A 15,236-nucleotide genomic window follows, 5' to 3' on the forward strand; every position below is an offset into this window, starting at 1 on the left:
AGAAGTAATTTTTAAATTAAACTTTACTCTGACACCGGAGATGAAATACTAAATACTGAACCTGTTACCGGTGTAATTTGCGTGAAAAAATCTTCTTTCCACAAATGTTTTCAAGCTTTCCAACTAGCTCTTCTTCAGGTAGACAAAAATTCCGATGAAACACTTCGAAAAATGGAACGTAGATATTTAAATAAAAAACCGAATCTAAAAATAGAACGCAGATGTTTAAACAAAAAATATGAAACTCGCATAACGAACGATCATTAAGATGGTCATGCGCATTCGTGCGCTGATGTTGCTATTTATAGATCGTTGTTTATGAGGGCCTGCCACGCTATAGAAAGATTAATCTCATCCTTCCAATTTATACATGTGGTCCAGTGGTTAGCCTTACAGATGGATATAGCATCCCGCCATTTTAGTTGTTCCAGGTGGGGCGTAGTGTCGATGATGTCAGCTTTGTCGAACTCCGGTTCTATATCGGGATCAGATGCAAAGGTGGTTAGGGCCGTGGTGTACCGCCCATGCCGAAGGTCTGCTTGATGCTCTTGCACTCTGGTATTTAAAGATCGCTTGGTTGAGCCGATATAGACAAGGCTCTCGTTACATCTGTTATCTTTCAGCGGGATAGAGTACACGCCAGGAAGCCTGCTACGAACTGGACTGCCTTTTCCATTTCTGAGGATGTCGTAGATTGTTGGGCATCTTCTATAGGCTATTTGTAATTGTTGTTTTCCGGCGATCTCAGCGTATATCGCTTTAACATATGGGTTAAAGGTGACTGGGAGGCGTGTACGTTCATCCTGGTCAGTGTTGGTCTTCGTACGCGTAGTGGGTGCGTATTGTGAGCGTTGATGTCGCTCAATTAGACGGTGTGTTAGACCATGGTAACCGTGCTTGGCTGCTATCCTCTTGATATAATTCAATTCGGTGTTGAGGGCTTGCGTGGTGGACGAGTGGGAAAAGGCCCTTTTAATCAAAGTATTAAATGCTGCAGCCTTGTAGGTGAATGGGTCAGATGAACCTACCGGTATGTATATAGAGGCGGCATAAGGTTTACGGTATACCGACGTGACGATGGCGGATCCTTCTACTTTAATGTTTATATCCAAAAAATGGACCTCAGTATTGCTAGATTGTTCCATTTCCAGCGTTAGGCCGTAGGGATTATCGTTAACGGTTTGTACGAAATTTGAGATGTCAGGTATTGTCTTCCACATGATGAGGATGTCGTCCACATACCTCCTATAGAGTAAGATGTTCGGGAGGAACAGTGGAAGTATTTTTCGTTCAAGTTGCCTAACGACCATTTCGCATAGGTCCCCGGATACTGGGCTACCCATGGGGACTCCTCTTTTTTGTTTGTAGACTTCTCCGTCAAACGCAAAGATAGAATTATAACAGATCAGATGGGCTAATTCAATGACTTGCTGGTGTAATGCTTGTTCTTGAGTCAAATTAAGCAAAAAGTCCCTAAGGGAGCAAAAAGCTGGAGGGAGCTCCCGATGGGTACATAGATTTAAAGTCTAGCATGGTAATATACTGTGGCGTCGAAGACAAAACCCGAAGGAGGTGGATGAGCTCAACTGGGTCCCCATGGGTAGCCCAGTATCCGGGGACCTATGCGAAATGGTCGTTAGGCAACTTGAACGAAAAATACTTCCGCTGTTCCTCCCGAACATCTTACTCTATAGGAGGTATGTGGACGACATCCTCATCATGTGGAAGACAATACCTAACATCTCAAATTTCGTACAAACCGTTAACGATAATCCCTACGGCCTAACGCTGGAAATGGAACAATCTAGCAATACTGAGGTCCATTTTTTGGATATAAACATTAAAGTAGAAGGATTAGCCATCGTCACATCGGTATACTGTAAACCTTATGCCGCCTCTATATACATACCGGTAGGTTCATCTGACCCATTCACCTACAAGGCTGCAGCATTTAATACTTTGATTAAAAGGGCCTTTTCCCACTCGTCCACCATGCAAGCCCTCAACACCGAATTGAATTATATCAAGAGGATAGCAGCCAAGCATGGTTACCATGGTCTAACACACCGTCTAATTGAGCGACAACAACGCTCACAATACGCACCCACTACGCGTACGAAGACCAACACTGACCAGGATGAACGTACACGCCTCCCAGTCACCTTTAACCCATATGTTAAAGCGATATACGCTGAAATCGCCGGAAAACAACAATTACAAATAGCCTATAGAAGATGTCCAACAATCTACGACATCCTCAGAAATGGAAAAGGCAGTCCAGTTCGTAGCAGGCTTCCTGGCGTGTACTCTATCCTGCTGAAAGATAACAGATGTAACGAGAGCCTTGTCTATATCGGCTCAACCAAGCGATCTTTAACCCTTTCTTTACCAGATATTTTATCACATCACAAATTTATTTTTTCCATTTTCTTCATTGTAATCCAACTTCTCTGCTTTCATTTCCTGCCACAGTACTTTATTTTCTCTAGCACCAAAAGTTGCACACATGACAAATAATGATGCTGGTTCCTGATGTCACCTGTTTCATATGGATAACACTGCCACCTACATGTGATTCTGAGAACTTTCTGAACCACCAATGTACTTGTTTCATATCATTTAATTTTACAAGACTACATTAAGATTTATACATAACATATTTATACAAATCATAAACAAATGTGTCTTACAATCTAATTACTTATGTATATCCAGTGCTTTTTTTGAGGGAAAAAAGTGGTGGAACAGTCATCTATGGGCTATGGTTCTAGTAGCATTACAAATTCTGAATTTGTAATGCTGCTAGGACACCCACTAAGGGGCGTCCCAGGCTACTAGTGAAATATAAAACAGTTGAAATGACAGTTGCCGGTCACAATTAGCACTGTGATTTCTGCATTGCCGCCAAATCATGACATGACCAAACATGAGCCGAGTGGTATATCAAGGTCACCACAAACTAAGTTTGCAGTACACATGCATTGTACAGAAGATTCGGCACACAAGCAGGAGCAGGACCGTCTTAATAATTTTGTTGCCGATCTTCTATGCTTAACAGAGCACAGAAGATCGGCAACAAAATTAACGCAGATTCAATGCAGACCAAACATCAAATTTTCAAAAAATCTCTTAAAATTTTAAAAATATATCGAAAAAAGGTGGTGAAATGCTGTTCCATTGCATTCTATGACAAAAAAGCACTGTGTATACCATTTCTTTAACTTCACACAAAAACAGTCTAATTGAAACTGAATTAATATAAAAAAAGTAACTAATTATCTTTAACTCCATCAAATATTTTAATTAAAACAATGAATATTTTCAGTTTATTTTATAAACCATCTTCATATTTACATTCTAAGGAACATTGAAGATGTAATCAAAAATATATTTAATCAAAAGAAAAATAAAGATGGCTTGAAAAACATACATTTATTAATTAAGCAGCTACTAGAATCATAAAACTATTCAATACTTTTTTTTTTAAATTTAAAAATTCATTATAATTGTTTGGAACTGTATTATACATCTTAAATTGCTTTTTTTAATTTACTTTTTAACTTTCATAAGGCATTACTATAGTGCTTGCAGTAAAAGAGTAGACATGAGTTAGACTGAGCAGGAAGGGTCTATTCAGATGAAAGAGATGGAAGGTGGCTTGCAATCAGCTATGAGTAACATTAGAATTAAGAGTAAGTAATAAAATTTGTAAAACAAACAATAAAATCACTTATGATAAAGATGGTATAAAAAAATTTTAGAAATTAAAAGGCAAAGCTGCTGAAAGAGATCATATTGTTGTCTCAACTCCCAAGAGATAATGTAACCACATGTCTCCTTGACTCATGTCTATCCTTTCCCTGCATAGATTATATATTTCATATTCTATCAGTCATATGAATAAAAAACACTTTTAATAATCCAGCAAATAAATATTAGTAAACTAATAATGTTTTCAACCATTTTTAATGATCTTCCTCAGTTAACATAAAAAATAGATCACCAAAATAGAATGTAAATATGAAAATATAAATAACAGAAAATGTAGTTGTAATTGATAAAATAAACGAAAACATAAAAAATATATATTAAGCTGAAAATGTCACTTAATAAAAATAAAATAAAACTAAAATAAAAATGTCTCTTAATAACATTAATTTTCGTAAAAGACCGCCATGCGGTAGCATGTGTCTGCATCTCTATGGTTGATGCAACCAGTTCTCTTGTGTGCTTTAAAGATCTCTAACTTTTCAAGATATTTCATTGTGTGTAAATTTGTTGTTGGTTTAATTATTGCTGCTTGATCCCATGGACTTGAAAGTCTTATTGTCTTGTGTAAGCTGATAGCATAGTGTTGTCTAGTTTTTTATTAGTCATATATTTATGCTCTTTGAGATGTTGCTGCAAGTTGTGCATTGCAGTGCTCATATAGACAAGATCAGAATCAAAATGCTGGTCTCATAATGGTATAGAGTAGATTCCTGTGGCTGGTTTCTAGTCATATTGTTCCTTATAATTTCTTAAGAGCTTGAAAAGAGCTGGTATGTTATACCTCGTTTTTTGAATTTGAGAATGAACTATATTTACAAGGAAGAGGTTTACGTATGGGTAGTCCCAGATCGGTGATTCTTTGTGAGTTGGTCTTACAACAACTGGAAAACAAAATTCTATCCAAATTTCAACACCTTATCATTTTGTATACCAGATACATCAATGATATATTGGCATCCTATGGCAAAGAAAACCAGACCTACAGCAATTTTTGGAGATGATCAATAATAACCCTTATGGTTTATTACTACAAGTAGACCAGGAGGGTGAAAATAATGTAAATTTTTTGGATATTTTCATGACTTGCAGACAGGGAGAAATCTGGACCAGCTTATACAGAAAACCATGTTTTCAACCAACTTTAAGAAGTAATTAAATAATATTCCTGTTGAAAGAGCCAGAATTTTGCTTAAACAAAAGCTTAACCGAACCAATCTTTAGCCGAGTACAGTGGGGACTGATTCTTCGTGATATTAGATTTAATAAAGACAAATTTTTCCAGTTCAATGAGTGTGACCGAAAAGTTATAAATTTTGGAAATTTCCGTGGACCCTGATCCTAAAACGAATTAGTTAGAAAACAAACAACAGACAATCTATTAAGTTTAACATATTTAGATTTTTACAGCTATGGTGAGAAACGTTTAAAATGTACAACAACCCTGTCGCGTCCTTTCAGGTATACTAGTGATGCGACAAAAGAGGCATTTGACATTTACCAGTATCGGCACCCTCGGGATTTGGCAGCCTGCGTGCATGCACCTACCAGGACCGTCTCTGATTACATTCATTAGTCACTCATAGGGAGCTATTTGACTAAGTGCATTGTTTTAAGATTTAAAAAGTAAAGAATATTTTATGTTATTTTTATGTATGTTTCTTTACAAAGCTATATTTAATTATAATTTTCTTTAAAAGTATATTAATATAATTGAAGAATATTTTGTACCAGGTATGTACTGTATATCCACCACACATTTTATTTCACCAAGTAAGTTTTTATTATTTTATTTATAATTTTAGCCCTTATATCGTGGCTAGTGACTTGTGATGTTAAATATACATTTAGGGAAGTCTATGGTGTTTATTGGCTTATCGAACAAACAAATACGAATGGGCTCTTGACCATCACTGACGCGCAATTGACTGATTGCCCCTGGAAGTTGGATTCTTACAGAAACACAGCTTCCCTATCTTCAAATGTCACGGCACGCCACTGGTCCTCTGTTCTCCATTCAAACAATGTTCCCCAAAACACTTCAAAAACATATCTTTAAATTAAGTGTATCTTCTGTTCTCCATTCAAAGTCTGTTTTAAACTTGTAATAATTTAAAAATTATTATTTTCCTTTTAAACAGGATTTCATGCCTAACATTTAATCCTGATATGTTGGCATATTTATTAATTAAATTAGCAGGTTTTTAGTTAATTAAACCAAGGACAAAAAGCAATTTCTTTATATTTATTAATGTAAAATAAAGATTACAATATATTATATTTGAAATAAAAAATGTTTTCATAATTTTTAATATAATTTCCAAAAACTTCTCTGCATTCTTTAATTACATATAATTTTCTTCTCTTTATTACAGTTTGGCAAAATAGAGAAGATAGAGAATTTGTTATTGCAATTAAATTTGGACTAGGTAATTTAAAATAAAATTTTTTCTATTTTTATAATTTTAAAATAGATTAATAGACTAAGCATTTTAGTTATTAATTAAGCATATTTCATAAATAAAAGTGTTGACAGTTAATCAATACTATATTCAATTATTTTATGTGGATAAATATACTTTAAAGAAATTTATTATAAAGTTTATTATCTGTATTTAGTTTTTTGAATTTATAATTTATTATGTGGGATTTTTTTTAAATTTTATTCATTTCATCATACAATGATTTACCTAATATAGGTTCACAAAAATTCAATATTAAAAATTTGTTAGGTTGCATATTAGAATTTGTCAATTTATAATGATATATCTGCAGACTAAAAACAAATTTTGAAATGTTTGCGTGAAAAAATTATAATTAAATCTCAAAATTCATTTATTCATGGTTGAATTTTAAAAAAATCTATAAAAATAATTAATTCTTTGTTCAATTATTTGAGACTAATTTAAGTATTGAAATGTATTTCCTCATTTTTGAGATATTTCTCAATATATTAATTACAAATGAAAATTATAAAAAATGACTGATGTATTTAAATGATACAAATTTATTACATAGAATATTTTGAAAAATTTTATGTAAATAAAAATCATAAAAAAAATAGTGAGTATAAAATAAAATTCTCAAAGTATTCTCATTTATTTCATGTAAGTATTTTCTAAATAAATATAATAATTTTTGAAAGCATTAACATTAGCAATCTCTGATACATATATAGCATTATAATGCTATATATGTATCAGAGATTAATTGAATTTATTAGGTTTAAACTTGGTTCTTTAGTGATCTTATATATGGTAAATCTCTGTATATAAAAGTTATCAACCCACTCAATCAGTTATAAATCATTAAAATTAGAAAAAAATTCATATAAAATAAATGTAATGATTAGTTAATTTTAGATGTCAAAGATTTTTACACTGACAAGAAATTAAAAATTAGTTTAAATTAATTAAGAATCTGTACATTGTGAATTTCCTTGATTATAACTCAGAAATTACCAATATTGTTTAAATTTACATAATTTATTATATGAAAAAACTAGAAAATTATTTAAATGTGCTTCATAGATGACTTCAGACTTTGATATATGTTAACTTTAGTTACAAATTATATCTGCAGTTAACACATATCAAAAATACGAAAATGGTTTGATGAATTTTAATGTTTTTAAATATTAGATTTATTAAAATATGATGAATATTGGTAATTGAAAATACCAAGTACATTTTAGTTCATCATTCTGTTCGTGAATCATACATTTATGTGAATTATTGCTCAGTATATTGCCTAATTGTATTAAGTTTTCAAAAACAAATTATTATTTTTTATTTATCTGTCAAAAATGTTTGAACTTTCTGATATACTGCATGTGAAACATTATTATTTGGACTACATTGAAATTCAATATAAGTTTTAACCTTACAAAAATTTTGTTATAATAGTAATTCATTTTTTATTTATGAACATTTCTAATTAACTAAAGTAATTTTTTATATTCATAAATTAAATGTCAGCTGTATATTAATATAATTTTTGTTAAAGCATATTTTTAAAAATAAATTAATAAATATTGAATAACTTGATATAGCCTAATCCATAAATTTGCATTTTCTTCATTATTTTTATATATTCTTTTGACATCGTTTGTTAAAATGTTATAAAATGATCTTACAATGAAATTAAATATGAAGCATCTAATATTAATTGAAAATACATGATCATTCATGGTTTTATATTTCCACAAATGGTAGGTTTTCTAGGGATTATTCTTTTTACAGTGTTATCAACTCTACAAGCTCAAACATAAAATTGGAAGAAGAAAAATTATATATAAATTGAAGCATTACAAGAAAATTTTATAATGGGTTCTCAGCAGTTGTGTTTGAAATGGGAAAATCATCAAACAAACTTGTTGAATGGATTTGAAAGTTTATTATCCAATGAATTTTTAGTTGATGTTACATTAGCTTGTGAAGGTCAGACCCTTAAAGTTCATAAAGTAGTGCTATCTGCATGTAGTCCATTTTTTCAAAATCTTTTAATTCAAAATCCTTGTCAACATCCTATTATAATATTGAGTGGTGTAAAGTATTCAGATTTAAAATCAGTTATAGATTTTGTGTATCATGGTGAAATAAACATTGATCAAGATCAACTTAGTGCAGTATTACAAACAGCTGAATTACTGAAAATTAATGGATTAGCTGAATTAAATGATAAGCAAGAAAATTGCAATTCTGAAATACATAAANTTCTAATTAACTAAAGTAATTTTTTATATTCATAAATTAAATGTCAGCTGTATATTAATATAATTTTTGTTAAAGCATATTTTTAAAAATAAATTAATAAATATTGAATAACTTGATATAGCCTAATCCATAAATTTGCATTTTCTTCATTATTTTTATATATTCTTTTGACATCGTTTGTTAAAATGTTATAAAATGATCTTACAATGAAATTAAATATGAAGCATCTAATATTAATTGAAAATACATGATCATTCATGGTTTTATATTTCCACAAATGGTAGGTTTTCTAGGGATTATTCTTTTTACAGTGTTATCAACTCTACAAGCTCAAACATAAAATTGGAAGAAGAAAAATTATATATAAATTGAAGCATTACAAGAAAATTTTATAATGGGTTCTCAGCAGTTGTGTTTGAAATGGGAAAATCATCAAACAAACTTGTTGAATGGATTTGAAAGTTTATTATCCAATGAATTTTTAGTTGATGTTACATTAGCTTGTGAAGGTCAGACCCTTAAAGTTCATAAAGTAGTGCTATCTGCATGTAGTCCATTTTTTCAAAATCTTTTAATTCAAAATCCTTGTCAACATCCTATTATAATATTGAGTGGTGTAAAGTATTCAGATTTAAAATCAGTTATAGATTTTGTGTATCATGGTGAAATAAACATTGATCAAGATCAACTTAGTGCAGTATTACAAACAGCTGAATTACTGAAAATTAATGGATTAGCTGAATTAAATGATAAGCAAGAAAATTGCAATTCTGAAATACATAAACCAACTAATGAATATTCTAATAGTATGCAGTACATACCTTTAGAAGGAAAACAGGTCAGATCCAATATATTGGAAAAAACAAATACCAGTAATAAAAATAGTAATCAAAGTGATGACAATTTAAATATGAAAGCCTTGGGAGGTATTAAACAGGAAATTGCAATAAATATAGAAAAAGTTTCTAATACAGAAGAAAACACATTTGAAATTGAATCAGAAGAATCGCATTTTCGTGCTGTAACTTATCCACAAATAAGGAATGATGTAGTTTCATCATCATATCATTCAGTTTCTACAGAGAATACTTCTACAAAATCACTAGATTATATTTTATCTCAACCATCGTCATCTGTCATAGAAGAGCATTCATTTAGTGAATGTTCTGTTGCTCCGCCAAAAATTCTTGAACAGATTCCCAAACAAGAATCCATTTCAGAAGTTCCAGAACATTTACCTTCATCTGCAGTAGCACTTTCACATTTATCTTCAGTGAATCTGAATGAAACTCCTACTGAAAGGAATCAAATAGAGATATTTACTCCTCTTGCAGGTTCTAGTAATTATCATCATAATAAACACTTGTTAATATTACCTGAAACACAAATGAAAGATAGATCTCTTATTTCATCTTTTCGATGGAAAAGCTCAAATCGCAGTCTGCAAGAAGATTCTGTAAGTCGTCTGCGATGTTTGCAATGCAAAAAGATATTTTCAACATCATCAAATCTGAAAAGACACATGGAGATCCATGTTTTAGAGAGGAAAACATATAAATGTTTTGTTTGTCATAAACGATTTTCTTGGAAAACTCATTTGAATTCACATCTTAGAAGAGATCATGGATATAAGACATAATAATTTTAAAGGTATCAATTCTTTTTAATTTTCTTTTCCAACATTCCAAGATATATTTGTATAAATTTAAAATTTAAAGAAAATAAGTAAAATAATTGTAAACAAATATTATTATTTTTTTTATTTATGCAAAGTTGCATAAATAATATATAAAGATTAAACTTAAAATTCAATCTACATTTTCCAAATAAAATATTCTATAATTAAAAATTGATCAGCTAAAACACAGATAAAATTTTATTCAGTTCTAATGGTTTTAAATGCTGGAAAAGGAATTCTATTGGATTTTACCCAATGATTATTTTTTCTAAATTATAAAGTATTATTTAAACATTTTTGCTTAATTTTGTAATAAAATTTTGTGTATATTTTCATCATATATATTTATCTAAATTTAAGATGTACTGTACATTATTATTTGAAAATTTATAAGTAACTCACAAAAACACTAATACTAAAATTAAGGAATTATGAAAGTGTTTTATGAATATTTTCATACTAAAATATTGTTTTAAAAATGTAATAAGTTTAAAAATATAGTAAAACTTGCATAATTCAATTTTTGAAATTATTATTAATACTGTTTTTCTCAACAAAAAATCAAATCAAGAATAAATGGATTCTTTGGATTTTTAAATTGTTAAATTGTATATAAACTGAAATTTTAGATGGCTAAAGTAATTTTTAAATCATATAAAAAAATTATTTTATGAACTTTACAGACTCTCTTAAGATCAGAGAATAATTTAAACATTTATAAAATGTTTAAAAAGAAAAAAATTACAAATTATATACAGTAGAATCCTGCAAACTGGACTTAATGTGGACTGAGAAGGTGGTGAGTTTTGTGGCATAGTGATGATACTAGTCTACATAGCAGAATTTTCATAAAGGTATTGTGTGTGCAATTTCATGTACATATTAACTATGTACCAATAATGATTATTTCTATTTGTAGTTAAATTTTAATTGAAAAATTGCCTATTCAGTGGCTGCTTCTGAATTAGTGACATTGTGTCATGGTGTTTTGCAGTGCCCCTTGGAAAAAGGGTTATATTCTTTGTTAATACATGGAAATGATGCTATTATTAAGTGTTGCCAGTAAATAACAATAACTTATTTGATCCTAGTGTTAAGTTATAGCGGTAGAAATTAGATTGTGTTTTTTTCTTTTCTTTCTTTTTGAACAGTGATGAGTTTTATGGAATGTTGAGTTATTGAGAATCAAGTTTTTGGGACTCTACTGTATAAAGTAACAAAAATATAATGTAAATATGAGGATTTTAATTTTAAAGAGGTTAGATATTAACATTTGTTTTCAAAACTTATTTGCTGCTTCTTTGGATACTTTATTTTATATTTTAGTTCTTTCCTAATGTTGATTCAGAAATGCACTTCAGAATAAACTGCTACATTATATTTTTTTAAACTTAGGTCAAAAACTAGTATTTCTTTAACGTCACCTACTGTTACAGGTGTATTGCTTAATAGTTGTATTTTAATATGTTATAAAATTTATAGTATACAGATCATTTAATTGTTTATTTTTAAAATTTCAGAATATGTGAATTGAAAACTATTTGTTAAATTAAATTTATAAATATGATTTTAATTGGTTTATTAAAACGTTCTTATAAATAATCTGTTATAATTTATTTCTTATTTTATTCTTTAAATGCATAGATTTTTTCTTTGTTCAAAGAATGTAATTATCAATAAGGAAAAATTGTAAAGATGTAGTAAACATTGCTTTGATATAATTTAATCTATATTTACTATTTATCCACATTGTATTTTTAGAATGCTATATTAAATGTTATTAGTAACAAATTTACAAATTTATTTTGTAAATTTGTAAATTTGTTACCATTCAATAAATATTGCAGTTAAATATTACAGAGGATACTAAGAATTAAGGATACATCAGACAATTTGGTGTAATATTGAAAATCTGTTCATTGGTTTTTTGTCCATATTTGGTGTTTCCTTGTTTCTTAGATATTGAGAAATATCACATTTATAATTTTTGTAAGAAGTTTTGGAGATGTTCTCACAACAGTTAGATTTATTAAAAATTTTCAAATTTGCAAATATTCATTGGGTGTTTGCAACACATACCACCAATGCCTTTAAATGCCAGAAAACTAAGCAATCTGTGGCAATGTGTTACCAGTAATTGAAAGCAAACAGACTTATGACCATAAAAAGTAGTTTTTATATATAAGCAACTACTTATTAAGCAACTATTAATTAGTTTGTACTAAGCTTAAAGAATATTAATTAAAGTACATTGCCTGGAAGAGGTCTTTTTTACTTATTAGTACAGAATGAAGTACATTATATTAATATATATTAAGACCTTGAATTTTTGTGATCAGTTGTAATAAAAATAAACATGCAATAATTAGTAAAAATTTCCTGTTAAACCAAGCACATGTATGTTGCTAGTCAAAGATTGAATGAAATATCCCAGGAATATGCTTAATGTGATTGGTACTTGGGCTTGCAATTGAATAAATATTGGATATCATATATCCATCCTTTACACTGAAAGTGTCAATAACATATTCAATTTAAAAAATAAATTTGCAAATTTTCTCTCTTTATATTATACAGTAGATAGTTATTTAACACTGTTCAATGCTCACACTTAATATTTAAGAAAGTATATTTTTTATATTTTGTAGTTTTAATAGAAGCATTCTATATATGATTATCTCAAAATTTATTAAAATCATTTACTGTTCCTGTAATTATTTATCTTACATTTAGAGTGTGCATTAGAGTTATTTTCAAATTGATATCAGATACAAAAAATTAAAAATAAATATTCTAATAGTTAACAAAACTTCAGTTTAACTTTATAAGAAAATTATTTGTTTTTAACATGAGATTATTATGAAAACAAAAAAATACAAAAAAGTTTTCCTTGTTTGATGACATTATTCATTAAAATATCTAATAGTATGATGCTCTTGAAATGATTTTGAAATGATTCAAAATTTTTGTGAAATATTCAAAATGAATTACATTGTATTTTCAGCATTCTGTTTTATTCTTATACATTTATATGTATGGAATGGTTTTCTTTATAAGTCATTAAAATAGATCATTATTGTGATATCTGACCATAAGTAAAAATATGAACTTTAGATATTGAGACTTATATAATAACTCTCTTCTGAAATATTGCATTTAAAATCAGTTTCATGACCATTAGATAAGTTGCTAAAGGATAGATAACTTTTATGAAACTGCTTGCTAGTGAGTTGTTTGTTCTGAAACTATAGTGTAAATATTATAAGAAAAAACTGTAATCAAAATTTTCAAAATCATTGTAGTAAAAACTATAATAATTAAATTATTAAATCCAATTTTCTTGCTACATTACAATAATAATTAAATTATTGTAATGTAGCAAGGAAAATTGGAAGCCATATTTATTCCCTGTTTTATTTCATTATGTAGGTTTTATGTAGTTTTTATATGGTTGATATTTACAGATGGAAGCATAGTCTGTATTTCTGTATAATTGTTTTATTAATTCTTATTAATTGGGATATTTATCTCATTCCTTGAGTGAAATGTCAACAGTAAAAAATTGGGTTATGACTAAATATTCAATATTAACTTCCAATCACTTTTGTTCTAAAAACAATACGTTTTTTTGCTATTCATAAAAATGTTTTTTCATTTTTGGGAATAAAAAATGAGAAGAGTTCTGGATTCAGACTGTAAAAAAAGGAAAATATTATTATCTTGAAAGAGATAATATATGAAAGAGCTTGAAAGTCCATTTAAAATCCTGTCCATTTTCATTTGAACATTCTCAAGAATGTTTTGTTCCATAGATTGGGAATTGTTTAAATTTGTTTTTATTTTGTAATGTGGATATTCTAATGACAGAAAATTACAGATTTGTCTGTTGTTATGGCCAATAGTTTCCTTTTAAGATTTTTTATTGCAAATGACACTTTTGTTTCAGTCCTTTCATTTAGTAGTCTGGAGCATTGATAGTGCTTTGATATCAAAACCATTAGAAAATCTTTCTTAATTATAAGTTTTGCATATATCTTTTCATGTAATATTTTGGTGGTATCTTTGATGGTAGATTTCATTGGAGCACTTATTTAGCTTTTAGGAAATTAAATTTTTTTTTATATTAGTGAGCAAAAGACAAATCTGTTTGTTATAGATTTAAAAAAATCTTCCAATTTTTGTGCATTAAACTGTCCCGGAAAATACTTAAAAGTGTATTATTTGCTTATTGTACTCAGTTCTGACCTAGTTAGTTTTAAATTTTATGCACACTATCATTTTTAACCTGTACTGTGCTATTAGAGGCATCATGTATGATCATACTAAATCCTAAATCTAGCATTTTTAAGTTTGTGCTCTACTTTTTTTCCTATCATGTCCTCACTATCAAAAGACTGAGAGATCTATTTTTCACTTTCCTACATAAAAAAGTAATAAAATTTAATAAAAGAATTTATTATTAAATTCTTACATAAGAAAAGTATACTTGGTTGATTATTTTTTGTATTTTAATGCTAAACACTTATATTTATTTTTCAAAAATAGAATTCATAATCCTGAGATTTTCTGATAATTAATGTTAAAGAAATTTGATGAAAGAAATGTGATATTTTTAATTTTGTGTAAAGCAACTTTATAATGTGTATTAAATTAATTCAACATTAATTTTTTAAATTGTTTTTTTGAAAAAAATTTTAATCAGATAATACAGTAGAGCCTCGAAAACTCGGCCTAATGTGGACCGAAGGGTGGCCGAGTTTGTGAAAATGCCCGGTTATCGGGAATGGCGTTAAAAAAATAAGTACGAGTGTGGAGTCCTCAGAAAATACTGTACTTGTAAATACTATACTTGTATGTATTGTTTACTTAAGAATACAACAAAGAATAAACTGCCCAAATATCCTTAAACAAAGGAAAAGTACATCTTTTATGAAGGCATAGAGCCTTTACTACATGAAAATGAAAATTAATGAATACACTGTACAGTAATTTACCTGATAAGACAGACCTCAGAAAAATACTATATGAGGCATAAAGCTGTCTTCATCATGAAAATTAATTATCCCAGGAATATG

The 15,236-nt window shown here is 28.8% G+C and overlaps 2 protein-coding genes across 3 annotated transcripts; one reads left to right on the top strand and one right to left on the bottom strand.

Moving 5' to 3' along the window:
* Nucleotides 1–394: 394 nt before the first annotated feature.
* On the bottom strand, nucleotides 395–1,310 carry LOC111614641 (the record flags this gene model as incomplete). The annotated part of the gene is made up of 1 exon (XM_023356008.1): nucleotides 395–1,310. A coding segment is annotated over exon 1 (916 nt), but the record flags the coding sequence as incomplete, so codon positions are not given.
* Nucleotides 1,311–6,137: 4,827 nt separating this feature from the next.
* On the top strand, nucleotides 6,138–10,171 carry LOC111614642 (protein abrupt-like). 2 transcript variants are annotated; one of them, XM_023356010.1, is made up of 3 exons: nucleotides 6,138–6,197; nucleotides 8,010–8,477; nucleotides 9,263–10,171. In XM_023356010.1, the coding sequence occupies exons 2-3, from the start codon at nucleotides 8,093–8,095 to the stop codon at nucleotides 10,120–10,122; spliced, it is 1,245 nt and encodes a 414-aa protein (XP_023211778.1). In that variant the 5' UTR covers nucleotides 6,138–6,197; nucleotides 8,010–8,092; the 3' UTR covers nucleotides 10,123–10,171. The 2 variants fall into 2 exon arrangements, with proteins under 2 accessions (XP_023211778.1, XP_023211777.1); XM_023356009.1 differs by lacking the exon at nucleotides 6,138–6,197 and having other exon boundaries at nucleotides 7,821–8,477.
* Nucleotides 10,172–15,236: the final 5,065 nt, after the last annotated feature.

Source organism: Centruroides sculpturatus, unplaced genomic scaffold (assembly GCF_000671375.1).
Source record: "Centruroides sculpturatus isolate CEXI.00-Female unplaced genomic scaffold, Cexi_2.0 scaffold2071, whole genome shotgun sequence".
NCBI classification, from domain to species: domain Eukaryota; kingdom Metazoa; phylum Arthropoda; class Arachnida; order Scorpiones; family Buthidae; genus Centruroides; species Centruroides sculpturatus.

What these genes read in the sequence shown, in the direction of transcription:
- LOC111614642 (XM_023356010.1), top strand. Translation starts at nt 8,093, where the DNA reads ATGGGTTCTCAGCAGTTGTGTTTGAAATGGGAAAATCATCAAACAAAC.